Here is a 21,228-nt window from a genome sequence, read left to right as displayed (position 1 = left end):
GAACGGGAACAAGGTAAATATCGATTGTTTTGCTCGAGGGGAGGTGGAAAATGAGCGTATTTCCAAAAATGGCGGAATATCCCTTTAATACGGCTGAACAGCCATGCGGGTAAACTGTAGAAACATTACAAAAAAGGATAGGCCTACCAGCCGTGATAGTGATGTGGATAGGCCTATCAGCCTTGCTAGTGATGTGGATAGGCCTACCAGCAGCCTTGCTAGTGATGTGGATAGGCCTACCAGCCTTGCTAGTGATGTGGATAGGCCTACCAGCAGCCTTGCGAGTGATGTTTTCCCTAAGGATAGGCCTACCAGCCTTGCGAGTGATGTTTTCCCTTTCTCAATATTGCATATCTGTCCCTAGTTGCTCGGGAACAGTCAGTGCAAAGCCTGGTTTTAATAAAGAAAATTATTACTGAATCATGTTTTGCCTTGAGTAGACAGAGACAGAAAAGCATAAATTTAAATGGAGATTCGAGAAGCCATTATGAAGCCACGTCTTCATATCTGTGTAACACCTCAAAGCTTCCGATATGCAACGTTCTTAAACCTTAGGCGTCACTACCAGGCACTGCATGTGATGTGACACTGACTCATGAACATCCAAATCAGAGCTGCTGGGTCATCATTTCCCTCCACTGATTTATACAGCAAATGTGTCCCCAAACTCCACCACTACTTCAACAATCAAGGGCTGTGTCTGAAACATAAGTACACACGCTGGGCAGTGTGCATTTCCCGGCAGTTACGTCAGAATAGACTGTCCGAAAGTCAAGCGCTCTCACTAGATGGGTACTTCGTTTGGCGTGATTTCCAAGCATGCATCGATGCATCTTTTTGGCCTCAGATATCCCATAATCCATTGCGCAGCGCAGGTCAAGCTCCACACCTCATGCAAATAGTCAACACACCCCCTCCCCGAGTCATGTGACGCCAACTAGTTAGTGCTGTCCAAATGTAGGTAGGGACGCATAGGCCTACTGAGGAGCAAGCTAACTGAGACGCTACTGGAAAGAAGGTACTATCCAGCGTGCGCGCTTGACTTTTGGACACAGCCAAGGTGTCCACTCTGGCTATGGACAATTTCAACAGGAGCAAAACATTTGAACGAGACACCATCAACAAAAACAAAGTCTGAAGGAAGCAGCAGACTGACTCAAGGGCCAATACACCACCGAGCACTGCTACCCTGGTGACCACCTCTGGCAAAGCAGCTGGATCTGCTTCACATTGAGGAGGGGCAATGGAGTTCATTGAAATGAAACTCCAGAGATGTAGGCTACCTTATGAACAAAAACATCTGTGTCTTACTGCTGGCCCTGTTGCATTGTGGGTATGAGCGAGCTGCACTTGTCACACCAGGAGAATAAATTACATTAGCGTAGCTGATGTCAAAGATCTGTATTTCAGGCCACACTGGAAATGTATTGACACTACAGCTTTTCCCTTCACAGACTATGTAAGCAGTCATGTGTTCTGCAAGCTGTCCCTAAAATTGCTCGTCAGGGATACACGTGAGAGTGATAAGACACAGGTTAAGTCAAAATCCCCACATATCCTAAAAATTCAGTTTGTTCCCACGCCACAGCCTCAGTCAAACCTGTTACATAAGCAGTACGCAACAGGTACTGTAAGCCAACATGTTTTTTTTGTTGTGCCGAATGCAAGATTTTTACGGATGATTATTTTGTGTTTAGAACAGGTCTTAAACCACTGTAGTAACTAGGTGGCGTTGGTGAAATGGTTATTTTTTTTATTGAATATTGGTTCACTTAGGTTTAAGAGTCAGGGCTTGTGCCATCCTGTAGCAGATAAATCAATTTCTGATTATTTCCCTTTGGCTACAGATGAGGCTTTTAGCATAAATCCTCTTCTTTGAAAACAGGTCTACAAACAATTCTTTTGATCATTACAATCAATTATCTTGATCACCTTACAATTAAAGAGAACACATACTGATCACAAGTTCAACAAAGCACTGATCGCAATTTTCTGGTCCGATTCCGAGAGTTTGACCTGCTGATACCGATTTTAGCCAATTCGCGGTTCATTTTTTCTAACCACTTTACATCATACAAATATTTATTTTCTATCTTTTCTCTAATAGAACACTTTAACATAGACATTTAATCAAGTTTTCAATAATGGAATGGCTGATTATATATTTAAATAAAAAAAACAGAACCGGCAACAGACAGATTCTTCTTCAAGTCTAACTTTAGCTATAACTAACTATAAAGCTTCCCAGTATGGGACATTCACATACACTATACTACTAAATGCAATGTGTTATGATGAACAACCGTTTTCCTGTCCTCATACCCAATATCCAACTAAAAATACAAAAACAATGTTCATGATGATACATTTGAACATGCTGCCATGAACATATTTTGATATGCACTGATGCAAAGACAGAGGAGGAGGTACACACCCACAATCATGTATGCTATATCTGTTAAAAACAGGTGTAATCCAAATTCTGGTTAAATGCATCAACTAGAGAAACTTTCAGACACAGCTGAATCAGTATTCAGAGCATCAGTTTTCTTCATTGTAGGCTACAATGTAAAAAAGCAAATAACTTTTCTTTGCCTTTCTAATATCGTATTTTCACTTTCATACCATCCGCTTCCCAATCTGCTAGACTAAGGTATTAAAAGTCAAAGCAGGCGTAGAGATGGGCGGTGATGATGAGTGCTGTTTATGCAATGAAGTTGCAACGGATGTTAGGAAATTCCATGCAATATGGCAAAGCACAGCGTTCACTTTCTGCGCATAGAAAAACTTTGTATTAGCGATTTCTTTGTATTGAGTGTTGTAGACTTTGCAAACTCAGCTGGGGGATGTTGTTTCTAGTGCAGCACGCGAGTGCATTTGACTGGCATAAAATCGGCATGTGAATCAATCACGGCAAAAACCGGCCAATTCTGGTCACCAGCAGATCAATAAGTGCAAAAGAACTGATGATCTTGTCTTGAACAACACTGGAGAGCCATTCTTCCTATGTAAAGAAAAGTCATGGAGGAATAGGAGGAATACCTCTAGTCTAAGAATATGCAGTGCCTCTAGTCTCGACAAACAGACTTTTAACACAGAAGCCAAGGCGTTGACAAGTTCCTTACAGTCTGACTTAGTAACGCACCGGCCCTTCATGGCACCCGAGGCCATTATAAGGAATAGGGGTGCTAAAAGTGACATCATATTAGATCACAAATCTAGAGGGGTACTAAAAAAAGACGTGTAAACTTGAATGTAAGCCCAACTTTACTTGTAAAACCGAAAAATACATATTCATGATGAAATGTGCAGATATTACCTAGCTAACAGCTTCCTGCTGTTCCACAAAAAGATGCACTGGGTGACCTGCAGGTGCTCTTGAGAGCTTGGCCTCCTGCAGAAGGACTGTGAGAATCAGATAGCACATGAGGAATTCAGGAGGAGGGATGGATAACATACGCACCTGAGAGAGCTATGCCACCAGCACAACCAGGAGCGGACACACCACCACACCTCTCACACACATAACCTGATTACACAACAGTCTTTCTCTCATAGCTAGCTTGACAAGCATTTGCTGCTGGAGAATTATGCCCAGTCAAATTTCTTCAAAATGCTATTGTAAAACCAAAACAAAGGCTATGGAAATCATGTTTTTGATTCTCAAATATTTTTGGCACATCTTTCAGTATCCATGCAGGGCTATGTAAACAGACGGAAAGTAAACCTACACCACACACAGGACAAATAATTGAACATTGTGTGTTAAGTCCATTTTCACCAGTGTGCTGAAGTAGCCTGTACACCAACATTAACCACTACCGGCTCGTGCAGCTTGTTCTGCCTCTGGAAACTGGACTGGAATTCCTAAAATGTCAAGGAACCCACACACAAGCATGCAATGGCCATGGGGCGGGGGACTAGAAAACAAGTCTTTACTATATTCCATCGGGACAAACAAAACTCTCTTCAACATTCGATTACATTACATTTGTAGGAAGAGTTGAAGAAACGTGTGGGAATCATAGGTTGCAATCATCTACTGTTCTCGTTTGGTTGATAAAACTTCTTGGTAAAGCAGGTTTAAAAAAAGAAAATGTACAAAATACAACGTGTCAAATGCACCAAGCGACAAACTTCCCAACACTGTAAACTGAGTTGACAGTTCAACACACTAAATAATGCATCAGCCCAACTTGCCGCTGACTGCACCTCGTCCCCAGCAAACGTCTCTTCATCCACTGTGCTAACCACTCAATCAAACTGCAGTTAAGTGCTGCCACGTATAGACCAATGAATGGTTTATGATTTGATGCTCATTATTACAACGATTCGTGAGAAGGGACAACTTTTGACAGTTACAGTCTTGAGGTACTAGCTAATATTGCAATAACGTAAAGATTGGGTAGCAAGCTAGCCTAATGTTACCACGAAACTAAACATTGAGGAGTTGACCACTGGAATGAAGACATTGATTTTGGCCTAGCGTTTTTCAATCCGTAAAGAAGCCAACACGACAGAGAACGGAGTTCCCTCATTCACTGGACAGCAACGTTTCTGTTTTTCCAAACATCGCTCAACAGGCCTTGTCACTTATAGCATTTGCCTAACTGATAGCGCATGCAGTGTCATTTCCTTAGCCGCAACCTATGAACTAAACGAGCAGATTTCAGTATGACATGAGCATCTGATATATTTAATTAAGATTGATCAACAATAGATTCAACTACCCGTAAGTCCCCACACCGTTTGGTGGGTATATTTAATATAACAAGATATTCCACAGAATGGCGATAGCTAGCTAGCCAGGGAGGTAGTTCAATGGCTAGCTAACTGCCTACAGGACTAACAAGGGCTAGCAACCGTTAGCTGGGATAGCTACAATAACTGAGTGGATTAAGGCAGAAGCTAGCTAGCAAGTGATAGTCAGCTAACGTTAGCTAGCGACAATGCAAACTATTGTGCATACACAAACGAATATTGGCTAAGCATAAACAACTGAATGTGTTAAACACATACAGCAAGAAATATCAACGCACGACTGACCACCAGCACACTTCTCCGCCATCTTTAGCCTGCATCCAGTTCAATTTTAACCCACCCTTATTCGGGCTGGAAACGAGGACTAGCTGAACGGAAGTTCACTTAGCAAGCCACAGCCTTCATAGAGGCATATGCTAACCGACCGATAGCCATCCCATTTGTCACCTTGCACATTACTTCACTCAGTGACTGAGGCATCACATCTTGCGAAATTGATTGTGTGGAATTTAATACAAAGATCTAAATTATTGCTTGAAATGCCAATGCACTGTTACCTTGATGATCCTGCGGGGCAGTCCTGCCATCTTGTCTTTGCTGTAGTCTGGCTCTGACTCCCAGTGCTACTCCTTTCGTTTGCATTTACGGCGGAGACACACACACGTCTTCCGGCGTTTTGCGTCACGACTCGGAAATGTATCGTCCATTAATAATCTATACTGAGTTGATTAGTAATGTGGTAGGTCCATTAAAACGTTTAGTTTATTAGTAGAATAAAAAATCTAATTATGTTTCCGTAAATATGTAACAATATCAAATGAATGAACAAAACGTCATTCAAAGTGTAAGTTGGCTCTTGCTGTGTTGACACAGCCTTGCCTATTCATTTCCATTATGGCTTAAAACCATGCACTGGAGACAAATTCACATTTTTGCCAAAGTATAATAGGTTATTAAAGGGTACATTCATTGTAGAAATGACTATGCTCTTCTGATGAAATTGTATGCATGCATACTCTTGACCATGTAATTTCCCTGTGAGCTGTTGCATGGTAGATAACAATACATTGGAGAACATAGCTGACACAGGTAGTTTAGAGTTTATCTGTTCCCATTCCCAGATGCAAATTGAATAGGTTTGCATTGTAAAATAACGCAGAACTAGCCAAGATGGGATGAAGTTAATGTCAAATAAAGTAGGCCTATCTATAGAATTGTTCATTCATTAGCAATCATTTAGGCTATTTTTGTAAGATGCTCTAGGCCTATTCCAAAGAGGAAAATGTGGATTGTGGAAGTCATTTCAGACCTTGGGACCTAGCCATGGTTAATACAAAATCAACATCAGGTTGTGACATGAGGTAGCCTAAATCATAAGAGTAGTTGGATGTAGGATATAGTTAAAGTAAATAACAAAGATGAAATAGATATAAGACAAAATGTAACTGTAGCAAAGAGAGAGAGAGAGAGCAGTTACCCCACCCAGCCTCGAAGCTGGGCCTCTTGACTGCCACTCCAAAGAGTTGTGTGGATTTACATAACATAGGTTATGGTTATGGTTATTGTTATTTAGCAGACGCCTTTGTCCATTTAACAATGTAATTTAACAATGAACAATTACAAAAAAATTAAGGAGAATAGCCAAAATAAACAACAATGTAAAATCCAATCAATGGGATAATTATAACAAAGCAATACTATATTATTATACAAACCATAACACATAAGAAACGCTAAATAGACTAAGTGCATATTGAACAAATATGCCTTAAGACCCCTCTTGAAAACTGTTGCTGGAACAGAGAGTAGGGCTACTGGGCAACTCATTCCACCAACATGGAAAAATGAACTGACTGATGAACTGACTGACATGGACTGATGAAAAAAATCTAGAAATTATGACCTTGCCTTTCTGGAGGTGGTATCACTGCTTGCAGTAAGGCCAGAATGCTTGCAGTAAGGCCAGAATGTATTGTATTTTCCTTCATTTTTGAATACCAAAGAGGATTATTTTTGGTTAGTAGGCATATTCACAGCCCCAGATGCAATATGTCCTCTATGACAGCACAGGAAAAAAGTCAAGCTTGAATCAGCTTGATTTTACTGCATGTGTTCATCTCCCTGTTATGTTGCAAACTTTAATTATTTTGGGTTAATATTTAGTTTGACAAGCTTCACCAAATAAACATAATACTCTGTTGACAGTAAAACATTTTCATATTTCCCATCATACACAGATATATTAACAAATTCTGATATATATTTTGAGCTTTGACTCTGAGCCAAACATTGAACCCTGACTCCAAGGACTTTATTACTCAGGGTGCCAGGTCTGCGTGAATTGTTTGCTGGGTCCAGAGAGATGCTGCTGCTCATACGCTCCTCCTCTGTGGGGAGGCCATAGCTCCCCTGAAAGGGTGGCATATCAGCAGAAAAGGGACGCAGACCGTGCAGCGCGCCAGAGAGGAGCGGAAGCCGCCAGTCATCCCAGACATGCATCAGCAACACCACACCAGAGCAGGTAGGACAGCCGCTGTTTATAAACATGACGAGAAAAAGAAATATGTTCTTTGTGTAGCGTTTGTGAGGCATGTGTAAGGACAAGCTAGTTGCTGGGAGAAACATTCCAGTTTGTAGTTACAAGATGTGTAATTTTCATTCTTTTCTTCTCTTTAATTTTTCATTTTCAATTCAAATGTAGCATAATGTCATAGTTATATATAATTCCATCATGTGCGAGGAATGAGGGCTAACATGGCAATGCTCTCTCTGAAACGGGTGGCCATAAGGATGAAAAGCAATTACTCAGATGATTAAAGTATTTTTTTTTCATTTAATTTCTTAAATTGTCCAGCCAAACAGGTCATTCCTGTCTTGAAAAACTCATTTTGAGAAGTAATGCTACTAAATAATGCTTTAATTTCAGCAGATCAATCAATTGCTGTAACATTCAACATACCCTTCCTGATTAGTACCTGTTAAACTCTAAACAGAGTTTGAAACAGTATTTTCTAAATGTATCATATGGCTTACTTATTTGCTTCAACTCAATCAATAAGACTATAGGCTACCATTTATCCATTAACAACTGATGCATTCCTTGATGAAGATGACCATTTTTTGACAAAAAAAAAACACACAATAGGTTCCCCTGGTAAAGCAGTTGAGGTTGGTATACTTTTAAAAGACATTCCTTCACCTCAGTCGCAGTCCCACGCGGGCTTCATCACCCCCTCCCAAATATGCCATTGTTCCAGCGTTCCAGCACATAGGGCCAGATGAACCAAGGTCTAATCTATTGCCTTCTCTGAGTGCACAGAGAGAACAGACAATACCAGCTGAATTAGAGGACTGATGCTTCCACTGAACACTTGATCTGAGGTGCACGATTCATTGTGACAGGGCTAAACCAGACTTCCTAACCCACTCATGTGCTATTTTAGCCAAACCATCACACACCGATTTGGAGAAAAAAAAGCACTTTCACATTGAGTATACCTTAGCAGAGTCTGTTATACATTCCATCGTGTCCCCATTGTTATACGTAGACTATAGAAAAACAAAATGTGGTTTGTTTGTAGAGTAGCCTAAGGACTTCAGTAATGGAGGGGTTTATTGATGTAGTTGTCTTTTTCCCCTCACAGTCCTCAGATGACTTGTTTCATGGTCTTTGATCTGTCAACAGGATTTCCTGTTGACACTGTCTTTAGGAAGTCTTTTAAGGCAAGGCATCAATGTTTATGCTCATATTTTGTTATTGTCATTTTCCCATCACTGGCCTGTTTTGATTTTGTTATTTTCAGCTCAAGGCACATCAACGTTTTTGACCCGGCCTCTGACCTTCCTGCTCTATCTGCTCACTTGCTCGGGCCTGGCCGGATCTTTCCATGTCCCTCCCTTGGTGACCGGCCAGCGCTCGGCCTTCTCGGCCACCCGCAGCAGCAGCGTCACGGGCGGCTCACAGCGAGCTGTGACCTTCGACCGGCTGCTGGTCAACGTGGGTCACGACTTCAACCCCGACACGGGCCGCTTCCGTTGCCGCATCCCGGGTGTCTACTACTTCACGTTCACCGTGGGCAAGTTCCCCAAGAAGCTGCTGTCTGTCATGCTGGTCAAGAACGGGCAGGAGGTGCAGGCCATCGCCTACGACGACTACCGCAAAGAGGGCCGCAAGGTGCAGAGTCAGAGTGTGATGGTCAGCCTGCGAGCCATGGACACTGTGTGGCTGCTGCTCCAGGAGAACCCTCAGTACGCTCTTTACAGCAACGCCGGCCCCTACATCACATTTAGCGGCTACCTCGTCTACCCAGATGTGTCATCAAACACGGGCTACGTCAACAACCACCTTCCCCCGCCGGCTTTGCCGTTCCCCGGCTGTCCATCGCCAGGAGACTACGGCTGGACGAGGAGGGAGGAGTCGGCAGAGGAGCCCCGCTCAGCCTTCTCCGTGGCGCGGACGTCTCCCATCTTGGGGGAGAGGGTCTTCCAGCAGAGCAAGCAGGCGCTGACCTTCGACGTGGAGTACGTCAACATCGGGGGACACTTCAACAAGACGTCGGGCCACTTCACGTGCCGCTACCCAGGCGCCTACTTCTTCGCCTTCACCGTGGGCAAGCATCCACGCAGGGCCGTGTCCGTCAAGCTGATGCTGGGCAAGGGCGAGGTGCAGGCCATGGTGTTCGACGAGGACATGTCCCGACGGCGGGAGATGCAGAGCCAGAGCCTGCTGCTGCTACTGCAGAGGGGAGACAGCGTGTGGCTCTACAGCCAGCAGGACGACCGGTACGGCATCTACAGCAACCAGGGCCGCTACACCACCTTCTCCGGCTTCCTGGTCTACGCAGTGGCCCCCGTGGGCCAGGGCAGGACTCAGAATTAAGGGACATCCAACGGACCGTTGAGAAGCTGTGCCTGCCCAATTTTATTATTCTAAGTAGTACAATTGACACATAACGGAGAGTCTGGAGATGTAGATTCTTAGGTTTGTATATGCCTTTATGTTTGTGTACCCCACCGTGGGGCAAAACATGTTTACCACCATAGTAACAAAACTTCTTTAGCCAACATTTCCAAGTACTTCCAAGAGCAAATTATTTTAACATAGAACACTTTATAAGCTAAAGTAGTCGTTAAACTAAAGTTATTATGTAAATAGTGTATAGATTGGTATATATGGTTGCTTCTAAGAGTATAAACTAATGTAGACAAAGGAGTATAGATCAATACCTTTATTGTTCACCAACTATTTATTCTATGAGATTTAATGTTTACTTTTTTTATGTATAGACTGATTTAAACACATCAGGCATATACTGTTTTTACTCACAAGTCTTTAAATAAAATTACTTCATGAAGTGTCGTGTCATGTGTGTCATGTGCTCACTGTTTTTATTTAATCCTTTATTTCATCATTACTTTGCATTACTCTCTCACAAGATGGACTGCTGCATTAAATGATTATGCATACACACACAACAGATAAAGTATTCAACATGAATAGTACATAAAGAAAGAGCTTTAAAGCAGAGGTACAACAATCAAGACGAAAGAGGCCATCAGGCCATCAGAATTCAATGATTTTCTGTCACAAACACAATTATTATTGGATAGCCTGATTTAACATCAAAATGTTAAAGAAAACAAAAACAAAAAAAAATGGTTGTGGGTTCAGTCATGACCTGTCTAACATTTTGGGATTACTACTTATATGTCTGCGTTCCTCAAATATGATTATGTTTGATAATTGTGTATTACTAATTAGTGGAATTAGCTGTAGCCTACACACATTTTCACCCTAAATGTGATGCTTCACTTATCTACTAAACACTTTTGTTAGCATAAATGAAACACACAACATGATATAAAAAAGAGACTTTGATACAACTTACTTCAATGGTGTCATTATGTTGGCACAATGAACATTAATAAACTCTACAAATATTGTATACAAACAGAAATATGGTGAGAAACTACATTTGTGTCACTCCACCACACACTTCCAGGTATTCATAATAAACATTCTTACTCTTGTAAACAGACATCGTAAAATTCTTTTTTTCCCCACAAATATTCCACAATATCACCATGACCAATTGTCCTCCACCAACTGTTGTCAGATATACAGACCTACTACATGGAGAATACGCAATTTTGAGCCTTAAACCAAGTGCTCTCCCTGATTGTGAACGACCCATCAGAGTAAAGTTGACGGGTAAAGCATTTAATCCAGCTTTGGCTGTCTTTATCAAAGTGTTTCCCATTTCAACTCTTACACCAACGTGATTGCGCCTTCCACTGCTGCTGGGTTCTGGATGCACAGTGATTCCTTGCCCAGCCCATTTATGTGAAGATGTGATTCTTGGAAGTCAGGGACCTTTGGGAATGAAGAATGTGTCCAATGTCAGCCCAACAAGGATAATGAAAAGCTTGGATAAAAATAACTCGATAATTGATATATGGTACCTGCTCATCAAGCTCCTTTGAGGACTGTTGCTTCAGGAACTTTTGCCCAGATTTGGACTCCGTGTCAATATATGACACATAATGGATCATGGTATAAATTCTGCAGTAAATAAACATGTTTTGAAAGGGTCAAACATAGATGACTAGCCAACAAATGAACACAAAACCCTCCAATTTGTTACTATAATAAGATAAATTTTGCCAAATTTGTAATCACCTGTGATATAGCATGGCAACGAATTGGACTAGTAGAAGACATGCAAAACTCAATAGAAACATTAGCCCAACAGGGTCTATTGAATAGGTCTTGACTGGGTCAATGGTGCCATTGATGTATATCTTTGGAAATGTTATGGTGACAGCTTGTCCAATGGCTTGAAGAAAAAAAGTGGCCACCAGCCATAGAGCATTGGAGAAGAAATAGATGAAGGTCACCTATGGAGATAAAACCTGAAAGTTCATCACATGCATCATTCACAAACGGCAACCTGGACCTATCAGGATGAAATATACTGTAGCCTACTGACTAGGTCCTCATTCACAAATGAAATCATTAACTTTTCTGCACCTACAGCACTTTGGTTGGCAGCCTGGAAGTGTTGTTTGGTAAGTATGACGTTGTCAGGATAAATGAGTGTCCTGGGTGTGTTCCAGTTCAAAGTGTTGCATGTCTGTATTCTTTTCTCCCTCTTGGGCCTCTCCTCTTTTGATTTTACTTTGTTTTGACATTTTGTCTGACAGCAATATTCTATTTAATATTTTCAAGTCCATCTAAAATACACAATGTTCTTTAACATAGATTCAATATATATACTGTGAAATAAACTTAAGTGTTGTCAAATCACCTTATTTCGTAGATCTTTTAAATCATCTGCTATTTTTCTCTGCTGGTCCCTATCCTCCACCAGTGGTTCCAGATATCTTTTTAGGAGTTCTCTCCAAAAGTCTTCCTCATCCTAAAGGGAGAGAGATTTGTTAGTGGCTTTTACTGTACCTCAGGAAATAACATAATCATGATTCATGCACAGTAATTGTGCTCAAAATGAACTCACCCTTGTGAGGTGACTCTCAGCTAATCCAAAACCATATGCTTTTTTCTGCAACTGTGCAATCCAGTCTATAAAGGAACAAGTACAAGAAGAGAGCAGAAGCCTGGTTATAACCTGAACACACATCTAAATTGTTGTAGGACATAATGGTGTTTGTGAATGGTGCCATATGCATCTGGTACTTACTCTGCTCAGGATATGGACCCGGAGGCTCCAGGGAACTACAATTTGAATGTATTTTAGTTTAATTGAATGAGCAAAATGATTTGTACATCAGACAGACAATGCACACACTGGTATCATGCTATTGGCTCAAATAACTACATTTTAGTTACTGTAGTTTAGCACTGTAGTTACTACAATAGAAAAAAAAAAAACAGTAGATATAAGGTGATCTTACTGTACCTCTCTTGCGGTTGACAGTCACGGTGGTCATCCAGGTCTTGCATTTCAGTCACTGCTGTTGTCTGAACCACCACTTCTTGCTTGGGCTCCTCCACTGGGGGGGCCTTACAGCAGAGGCAGTTGCACAGTTTGGCCTGCAGGGCGCGCCGTTGCAGGGCCGCCACGGGGGCCTTGGCGGCGCCAGCCCCGCTCTCGCGCGTGCCCCACGTCACGTTGTTCATGTTGACGATGGAGTAGATGGTGAGCAGCAGGTAGCCGCTGGGGATGCACAGGAAGTAGAGGAGGCCGTACACCACCAGCGAGAACTCCTGCGGGTGCAGCGCTGCCGTGGTGACGTACATCAGCACCATGCTGATGAAGAAGATGCCCGCCGGCGTCACAAACGTCTGCTCCTCCACCATCTGGCCTGCACAGGGACATGCGCTTTTGTTACCCAAATGGATGGATGACATGAAACTGTAGCCTACTACGGTAACCTTCATGGGTTCTTGTTAACATTTTGAAGTCTTTTTTAAATGACTGAACTCCTTTTTGTATAAAATGAATTCATTCTAAAATAATTTACCAATGATTGCTGGAATTGTCGCTGTCATGAATAAGGCATATATGATGCTCATCACTGCAGCTACTTTGATCTGCGTGTCTGACTTCAGTTTGAAGCAGAGCCCGAGGTAGACAGCAGGGGGCACTACTGCGACTACCAAGGCAAGATTGGCTCCCATGTTGAAAATGTAGGTGAAACTTCCTGAAAGGGAGAACCACAGAAACTTGAATTAATTTCAGTATTTTCAGGAAACTATTGTAAGTTGCAATTTGTAGTGTACTGTGTTGTTTTGTTGTCACTTTTCATGAAGACCTCTTCCTGACATTATATAATGTGATCTTTTTTTAATCTTTTCATTTTTTTTTACCTGCGATCATGAGGCAGATGGTGGACGGGCCCAAGATGGAGGCCATCATGGTGACGATCTGGTAGAGGATGAAGGGCATGGAGATGGAGCTGTTCTTCTTGGAGGTGACCTGGCCGGAGCCCAGCAGGTCGATGGTGTTGGCCATGGTGGAGGGCCCCCAGCGGCGGCGCTGGTTGTAGAACTCCTTGAAGTCCTGCGGGGCGTTGGTGTAGGCGTCCGACGCCGCGTTGTACTCCACCCTCCAGCCCTGCTGCAGCAGCAGCGTGCACAGCCAGCGGTCCTCCCCTGTTCACATAGATAGATAGATAGATAGATAAATAGATAGATAGAGACTTTATTGATCCCCAAGGGGAAATTCTAGACACACAGGCAGGGTACAAGTCCTGTGTTAGTTAGTAGCACATGACAGGTCTTTGTCTTCTGTCCGGAACACGCTTTAGGATGCCCAGCTGTAGGAGACATAAATACAAACACTCTTTCCTCCCTTAGTCTGTGTCATCATTACTCAATCAACAGAGGAGGGTAAAGTAGATCCCTCACTCCTAGGGTGCCTCTCATTCGTCTTTTATACATCCTCCCTTCCTTCCTTGGTCTTTGTCCTCACTGATCTACATAATGGGGTGGCACCAGTGGGATAGTCTATCCAGTGTTAGTTACAGATCAGTGGGAATGAGCCTGGAGGACTGAGCATCGAGGATCGAGAAGAGAAGTTGAGAGGCACCCAGTCTATTGGGCATTATCTGTGTGTAGGTAACACCTGTTACATGTGGTGTGAATGTATGATCCTGAATGTAATTTGATTTTAATATCTTTCTATGCTGATTGCTGAGCTGAAATGCAAGACAAATTTCAGTGTAAATGGACATTAAAGTATCATCTTATTATCTTATTTTAAATGCAATGTCAGATAAGCCTGATTAGTCTGTACAAATCATTTTTGGTTTAAATTTGCTATGGTATACCAACATTTTCTTCTGTTTTCATAAACACATAGGCAGTTCTACTGCGCGACAGCACACACAGAGAGTGCTCCTAAAGGTGGATTCACTGACCTTGGTCATACTGCACGTAGTGGCCTGCCTCGGAGGCTTTGGTGGTGTACCTCTTCATGACGTTGTCGTCCATGAGGGCCGAGGCCCTGAACAGACTGAAGCAGCCGGGGCTGCAGAGCACGCAACCCATCACATGCTCAGCGGTCTTCTGCATCCAGTGGCCCACCGCGTACTCAAACTTCTGGTACCACACCATGGGGCCTAGACACACACACACACACACACACACACACTCACATTTCACCTGGATACATCCCACAGCACACACTACACACCGTAACTAGGAACTGACATCAATGTAAAGATATGTATATATTGCACAGAATATTTTGAATCCGTCTCAGGTATTTGAACTATAGGAGCAAAGCAGGACAGAATGGTGCCCGGCAGAATGATTGACATGCGTTGCCCTGGAAACACATACCTGCGCCAGTAGGGTGAATCCTGCCACACGCTGCGCCCACCTCGGAGTACAGCTTCAGCCGGTCGATAAGAAGCATCACTGCACATGGCTGGAAATCCGTGTCCCCGTCCAAAGCCAGGATGTACGTGTCGTCCTTTTCTTTCTGGATTCAAAGAGAGCCTCGTCTGGACTGGTTCATAGCATGATGACTTTACTGGAATATACTGTATGTGTGACTTGGAAAACTCCAGCTTCAGTGAGTAAAAGTCCAACCACATACTGTATCTGTGCCAACCATTCATTTAAACCATGTTGATTCTAATTAGCACAACTCTTCAGCTAGGTAGAGCAGCTAATTGATGAGATCACCAAGTGCACAGGTAGAACCAATACATGGTCGGACTTTTGCTCACTTAAGCTGGGGTTTTCCACCTCTGGTGACTTGTGTACAGTATGTGAGGTTTTTACCTTTAGTTCCTCTGCCAGAGAATTCTCATCTACTCCCCGCTCAAACATTCTAGCATACTTGTTGTTTAGTCTCCAACCAAGCAGATAGTAGAGGTACATTATCTGCAAGGGAACAAGATAATCGACACTGAGTGTGTTTACTTGCACACAAAAAAAAAACGATTACTGGCATTGATCGGGTAACTGGAATAAACTGTTTAAGGTGTGTAGGCCTACATGTCTCAAAGAATCAGAATATTGACAGAAACCTGGGTGCGTTAAACAGATTGTTTATAAATCGATAACGGCAGTAAACCGATAATGAATATCCATTTACTTCCGTTTACATGAGCACTTGAATAACCAGAGAACTATAGTACAAAACACCAACAATAATCAGTCTTTATCTTCAAATCATGTGCTCTGAATTAATAATTGATAAAATATCAAATATAAAACGGAGAGTTAATCAGTATCTACTCCTGTCTCTATCTGACAGATCAAGAGTGGTACAGTATGACAAGACCTTGGTACAAAGTGATATGATGAAAGCCTTGGAAGCAGCCTCATTTCTGTGCCAATGCCAATGCCTACCTGTGACCATCGCTTCTTGTGCCGAATCAACAGCTTGTCCTTGAAGTGCACCATGAGGGTGTTGCCCTTGGGCAGAGTGTACTGAAGCCGCCCGCCATACGGTGTGGTGATGATCTTCTGACTGGGCAGCAGAGGCCTCTGTGCGAATAGACTCCGGTCGTCCTCACTGAAGATTCTGTCGGGCAAATGTGGCACACAGTGATTCAGACGCTATCATGATTATCATGTTGAGGTACACTGCAGGACACTGGGCCCATTCCCAGTTGTGGAGACTGAGAGGTTGAACTCGTGCTTTTGACTTACATGTACACTTCCCTCAGGACTTCCACGAGAGTCTCTGCATATTCGTTCACATGCCGTCCACTGCTGTCTTTGACATCTCTGAAAGCATCATCGAAGAAGATGTGGAACTCAAAACCCACATCACGGCTCAGGTTCCCCTTTGGCCTGTACTTGTCCAATCTAGCAAAAAAAAAAGTAAATCAGAGTATCTTTGGTTAGTAGCTTAGACACATATCTGAAATTGAATTTGTTTTCCTTATTACCTCCGCCAAGGAGGTTATGTTTTCATCGTTTGGTACCTGAACATTGAGATGATAATCTTCATCATTTCGCTGTAGTTTTCGTGCCACATGGTAGCACACAAATAAACAGTCACCTTCTGTTGCGTTCTACAGAGGACAGACAAGAGAAGTACTTTATAATTTAACACAATTTTGATCAACTTCATTTTCAGATACGCAATGAAAGGATTAGAGGACTAACCTTTTAGACTTGCTCATTTTCAAGATCTCAAATCGTGTGTTGAGCAGCATGGACTGTTCTAGAAAAGCCCCTTCATAGAGCCTTCTGACAAACAGGTCTTGGGTTCTCTCGATGCGCTGAATGCGCAGAAACCAGATGTAGACGGTGCTCAGGATGAGCCCCAACCACCAGTTAACGGTGGAGCAGAACAGGAAAGCGAGGGTCGCCGTGTCCAGGGTCCGCACACCCGGCCGCGCACACAGCGTGTGTGTGCCGTCGACCACTAGCTTCAAGGCCCATTCTGGACCTCTGAAGATTTCGTTGAAGTTTTTGATGTCTTTCAGGTTCTCACAGTGAGTAGCAGTGTCTTCCGACGCTCCAGAAATGAAGATCATTGGACCCAAGAACACCGCTAGGACGGTCACTGAAGCCAAGTACATGGGCACGGCAAAGCTACTTCTCAGGGCGTGCATCTTGCAGGCCACCACCACAAACCAATGACACAGGGCAGAGGACGCTATCTGTGAGAAGAGCAGCCAAAGGATGAATGTTCTTTCTTCATGTTGGACGGCTGTGACTGAGGACCAGTCTTGGCCTGATAATGGAACATATGCTCCAACTACCCCTGCTGTCACTAAGACCCGCACGGCACTTGACAATATGCACACCATGTTCCGAGATTTGGCAATGTCCTTTGAGATATTCTCTAAGAAGGGAATGTTGAAGAGGGTGGAGTAGTTTTCCCACCAGTTTAGGGAGACGAGGACGGACCCAAGTATGGCTATTGTCACCGATACTACCATTTGAGTTTCGATCTGAGAGTCATTGCTGTTTTCTAGGAGAAAACCAAGGGCAAAGAGCAAGTACCCCAGGACGATCAGCACAACGGCCATGATGGGGATGGCAATGATCCTCTTCCTCTCTCGGGCGATGCACTCAGCCCCCACCTGGAACGCTGCAGAAAGGACACTGACGCTGTTCAGCAGCGTCACGTTGGTGATGATGTCGAAATGTGGCATAGAGACCACAGTGAGAAGAATGATTCCTAGAGCCACCACAGACTCCACACACAGCACCTGTGAAAACAGCCAAGATATCCATATGCACCATTATTCAGACATTTAGAAGTACACTTGATCCTACACAATTACATGAACTTCAGGTTTTCCGCAGGGGAGTAGGCTGTTGCCCTGGCTCCAGTGTATCTACCTACAGTATCTCATTCAGATAAGCCAGAAATGAGGCCAAGCACTGCTGTGTCATCAGCAAATTTAGCAATGGTGTTGGAATCATGTGCAGTCATGCAGTCATACAGTCATACAGTATGTACCATCATTTCCCAACTATTGCTAAATTTCTTTGAGGTAAATGCCCTTAATATGTTATATGGTTTTGTGTCTTTTAGCTTGCATAAAACATTGCCCTGCGGCTTACACCCAATGCGGCTAATACACAGGAAATCACTGTATATATGGAATACAGCAGAGGACCAAGAACACAGCCCTATGGTGTCCCGATGTTGAGGGTAAGAGATGAAGAGGTGTGACTACCACCCATAACACCGGGGTCTACCGATCACAAAGCTGAAAATCCAATTAAACGGAAAGTTGTGCAGTCCAAGGTCCTTGTAATGTACAGTAATGGGTGTAATAGGTTGGATTGTACTGCATGCTGCGCATATCCAACAAAGAGCGGATTTTTACTCACCCACAGTATGGTTTTGCCTTTGGGTTTGTTGGAGTCTTTGAAGAAGAGTTTCCACAGGCTCTTGATGAAGAGAAGGACACTGGGCCCAATCACAGCACAGCCGATGCTTAAGAACACAAGGGGCTTCTGGTCTGATTGCACCGTCTCTGTCGCATTGCTCGCCAGGGTAACCAGAACCAAAAAGCTGGACTGTTTCGAAGAGAGAAATAATATTGGTTTTAGCTTTTCAAGTACAAAATATGTAAAAATCAGATATAGAATGCAATTATTTATAAAAACAAGCTCTTACAGCCGTACCTTGCTTATCAATGCAAGAGCAAAGACTAGTAAGCCGACAATTATGCATATGAACCACTGGAAGCATGTCACTCTTTTTCTGGGTCTCTGCTCATCCTGAATAATGGGAAGTTCTCGGCAGGCATCCCATGCCCTCCTGACACAAAGAGACATAAAGCATGGAAAACAACAATAAGTGAGCCTCCAGATTTAAAACAGATTTCAAAAGAATGTCAGAAAATTACTCAGGAATGTGATTTGTAATGGATACAAATGGAACAAACAAGTTTAAGAAAACTTCATACAAATTTCACTTTTGTTCATACAAAATAACTATGCATAGTTATGAATAGTGTTTATTGTTGGCAAGACTTATATAAAACTTATACTAAAAACTAAAATGTTAAATATGCTATAACAGTTGTGACCAGAAATAACAAATGAAAGAAATCAGAAATCATCCCGGCTTTATTAATTATTTGTCATTTACAATTAAATAAAAAGTTACTGATTTATTCTATAATGTTTATGATAAGAAATACATTCTATTTCATAAAATATCTGGAAAAATATGGTTAATATCATGGTAGCATTTCATGTATTATTATCAAATAGATTTCTACCTGACACCAGCCTCTGTCTGCTCTCCCTCCATGATCTTGCTTAGAGATTGCTTTGGACACCGCTGGCACCTCTTATATGTAGCTACAGACAATCGTCCCCTCTTTTTTTTAAAGGGGGATGGACTTTGTCCATTTCCTTAGATTTTGTCAGGGATAAATAGTGAAGGAGGCGTCATTTGTGATAAAAAGGAAGGTTAACGTGTATCAAACAAGGAAGGAAAGAAACATTAGTGTCCCTAGGGTAAAACCCCTAGAGTCCAAAGTAGGAACAAGGAAAGAGGCAGGAACAAGGACATTATTTGTAATGCTATTTTTCCAGAACAAAAGTCATTTGAAACCTGTAGTATTTACAGTATTTTCCACCGTTCCCATTCCCAATATCCCTAAAGAACATGTGTTTGATTCACATTTCCTTCTGTATCTAATTTCAAGACTTTACTCATGACTGGGACCTGGCCATTCACTCACATAGTCACTGCATTTTTGTCCATTTTGATCTGTTTAAGCAAAAACATTAGGTCAAGGAATAACTAAGTTAAGTTTATTACTATATTTTTATAGATCAAGAAGCACCATTTCCATTTATTTCCTTGACACACATCAGGTTGGTGATTCATTAAGGATTATTGGAGTTTCATGCGCAACATACCTCTGCACATCAATTCATGGCAATTCATTATTTCCAAAAGGCTGAGCATTCAAGGAAAGACAGTTTTAGGATGTGATGTTTTACTATCCAGAGACGTGACTGTGTTTAGTAACGGTGTGGCACCATTTTCTCCAAACGTTTCGCACTGAGGATGTTTTCCACAAACAGCCCAATGAGAAGACAGAGGGTTAACTATAGTTTATATGGCAGAGTGAATCATGTGAGGGTAAGATTATGTTGCATTTATGTTGTCGTAATGTACACATAACATAATAAAATAACCCTACAATAAGATAAACTCAAGGAAGCTAACTGTAAGGGGGAGGAATGCCAGTCCCTGAAGGGCCATAACCTCATTTTTACTCTTTTATGATTGTTATATGACAGCGTGACTGACACTGATCCAACAGCCAGGTCCTGTTATTGATTATCTATTCCATCACTTTTGCAATTAAACCATTCCAATTAAACACAACTTAATCTTATCAAGTCAGTCAGTCCTTAAACACACAAATGACCATACCATCGAGGGATGAGGTTACCTGCATGAGGTTATCTTCATGAGTTGGGAGCTGCTAACGTAGCCAGGAAACTACTCCGTGGGCATGTAGCCTACATGGGGACTCACGGACATGTCCCCAACTTTTTCTCCAATTTTGATTCATTGATTTGTTCCCAAATCTTCAAAATGATGTTGGTCAGCAATTCTCCTTTGTGGTATGAGTCATTCTGTGTCAAATACAATAAGGCTATTGCTGCACCGACTCAGATTTTGTTCAACCCTTGTCGATATTATCAGTGGGTCGCAAAATCCCAGCATTAAAATATTAAGGATAAAACAAAGAAAGGTTGCAATTTTCAGTCATTTTCAAAGGACTGAAATGGCACGTGGGGTAACTAATAGACACATGAAAATCTATATGGAAGTAGTTCAATGTATGGGCAGGGACAAGAATGTGCAAGACAAATTTCCCTTTGGAACAATAAAGTATCATATCCTATCAGATATCAAACCAGGTATTCAATGCAATTATAAGTGTAGCCTATTTATCTATAAATGAAACATGGTACAACATTGGCAGTTTATACAACAAATGTCTATTTCTACATACATTTTCGTGTTCCAGTAGCCTACCCCATATACT

The 21,228-nt window shown here is 42.3% G+C and overlaps 3 protein-coding genes across 3 annotated transcripts in view; 1 reads left to right on the top strand and 2 right to left on the bottom strand.

The window, feature by feature from the left end:
- The window catches only part of ube2na (ubiquitin-conjugating enzyme E2Na), an 11,880-nt gene extending 6,428 nt beyond the window's left edge, over positions 1-5,452 (bottom strand). The window contains exon 1 of the mRNA XM_062546940.1: positions 5,319-5,452. Within this exon, the coding sequence (XP_062402924.1) occupies positions 5,319-5,348 (30 nt within the window). The 5' untranslated portion in view covers positions 5,349-5,452. The remainder of the gene's footprint in view (positions 1-5,318) is intronic.
- Positions 5,453-7,140: 1,688 nt separating this feature from the next.
- c1qtnf13 (C1q and TNF related 13) lies at positions 7,141-10,077 on the top strand. The gene is made up of 2 exons (XM_062546938.1): positions 7,141-7,282; positions 8,565-10,077. The coding sequence occupies exons 1-2, from the start codon at positions 7,255-7,257 to the stop codon at positions 9,638-9,640; spliced, it is 1,104 nt and encodes a 367-aa protein (XP_062402922.1). The 5' UTR covers positions 7,141-7,254; the 3' UTR covers positions 9,641-10,077.
- A 700-nt stretch (positions 10,078-10,777) lies between these two features.
- LOC134093424 (chitin synthase chs-2-like) lies at positions 10,778-19,466 on the bottom strand. Its single transcript, XM_062546476.1, has 19 exons — positions 19,435-19,466; positions 18,833-18,968; positions 18,536-18,724; positions 16,850-17,904; positions 16,666-16,755; positions 16,388-16,546; positions 16,085-16,259; positions 15,512-15,613; positions 15,065-15,206; positions 14,641-14,841; positions 13,589-13,873; positions 13,243-13,422; positions 12,678-13,083; positions 12,459-12,493; positions 12,276-12,340; positions 12,069-12,179; positions 11,441-11,658; positions 11,224-11,323; positions 10,778-11,134 (listed from the first exon to the last, which is right to left on the bottom strand). Exons 1-19 carry the CDS (start codon positions 19,464-19,466, stop codon positions 11,030-11,032), a joined length of 3,786 nt encoding a protein of 1,261 aa, XP_062402460.1. The 3' UTR covers positions 10,778-11,029.
- Positions 19,467-21,228: the final 1,762 nt, after the last annotated feature.

This window comes from Sardina pilchardus, chromosome 10 (assembly GCF_963854185.1).
Source record: "Sardina pilchardus chromosome 10, fSarPil1.1, whole genome shotgun sequence".
In the NCBI taxonomy this organism is placed as follows: domain Eukaryota; kingdom Metazoa; phylum Chordata; class Actinopteri; order Clupeiformes; family Clupeidae; genus Sardina; species Sardina pilchardus.
The sequence above is the reverse complement of the archived record's forward strand: the minus strand, read 5'-3'. Positions and strand labels throughout refer to the sequence as shown.

Coding starts and splice junctions, on each gene's coding strand:
- c1qtnf13 (XM_062546938.1), top strand. CDS start 7,255: ATGCATCAGCAACACCACACCAGAGCAG. Junction 7,283..8,564: donor GCAACACCACACCAGAGCAG/GTAGGACAGCCG, acceptor TGTTATTTTCAG/CTCAAGGCACATCAACGTTT.
- LOC134093424 (XM_062546476.1), bottom strand. CDS start 19,466: ATGGAGGGAGAGCAGACAGAGGCTGGTGTCAG. Junction 13,423..13,588: donor CATCTGCCTCATGATCGCAG/GTAAAAAAAAAT, acceptor TCTCCCTTTCAG/GAAGTTTCACCTACATTTTC. Junction 11,324..11,440: donor GTTGCCATGCTATATCACAG/GTGATTACAAAT, acceptor TATTTACTGCAG/AATTTATACCATGATCCATT.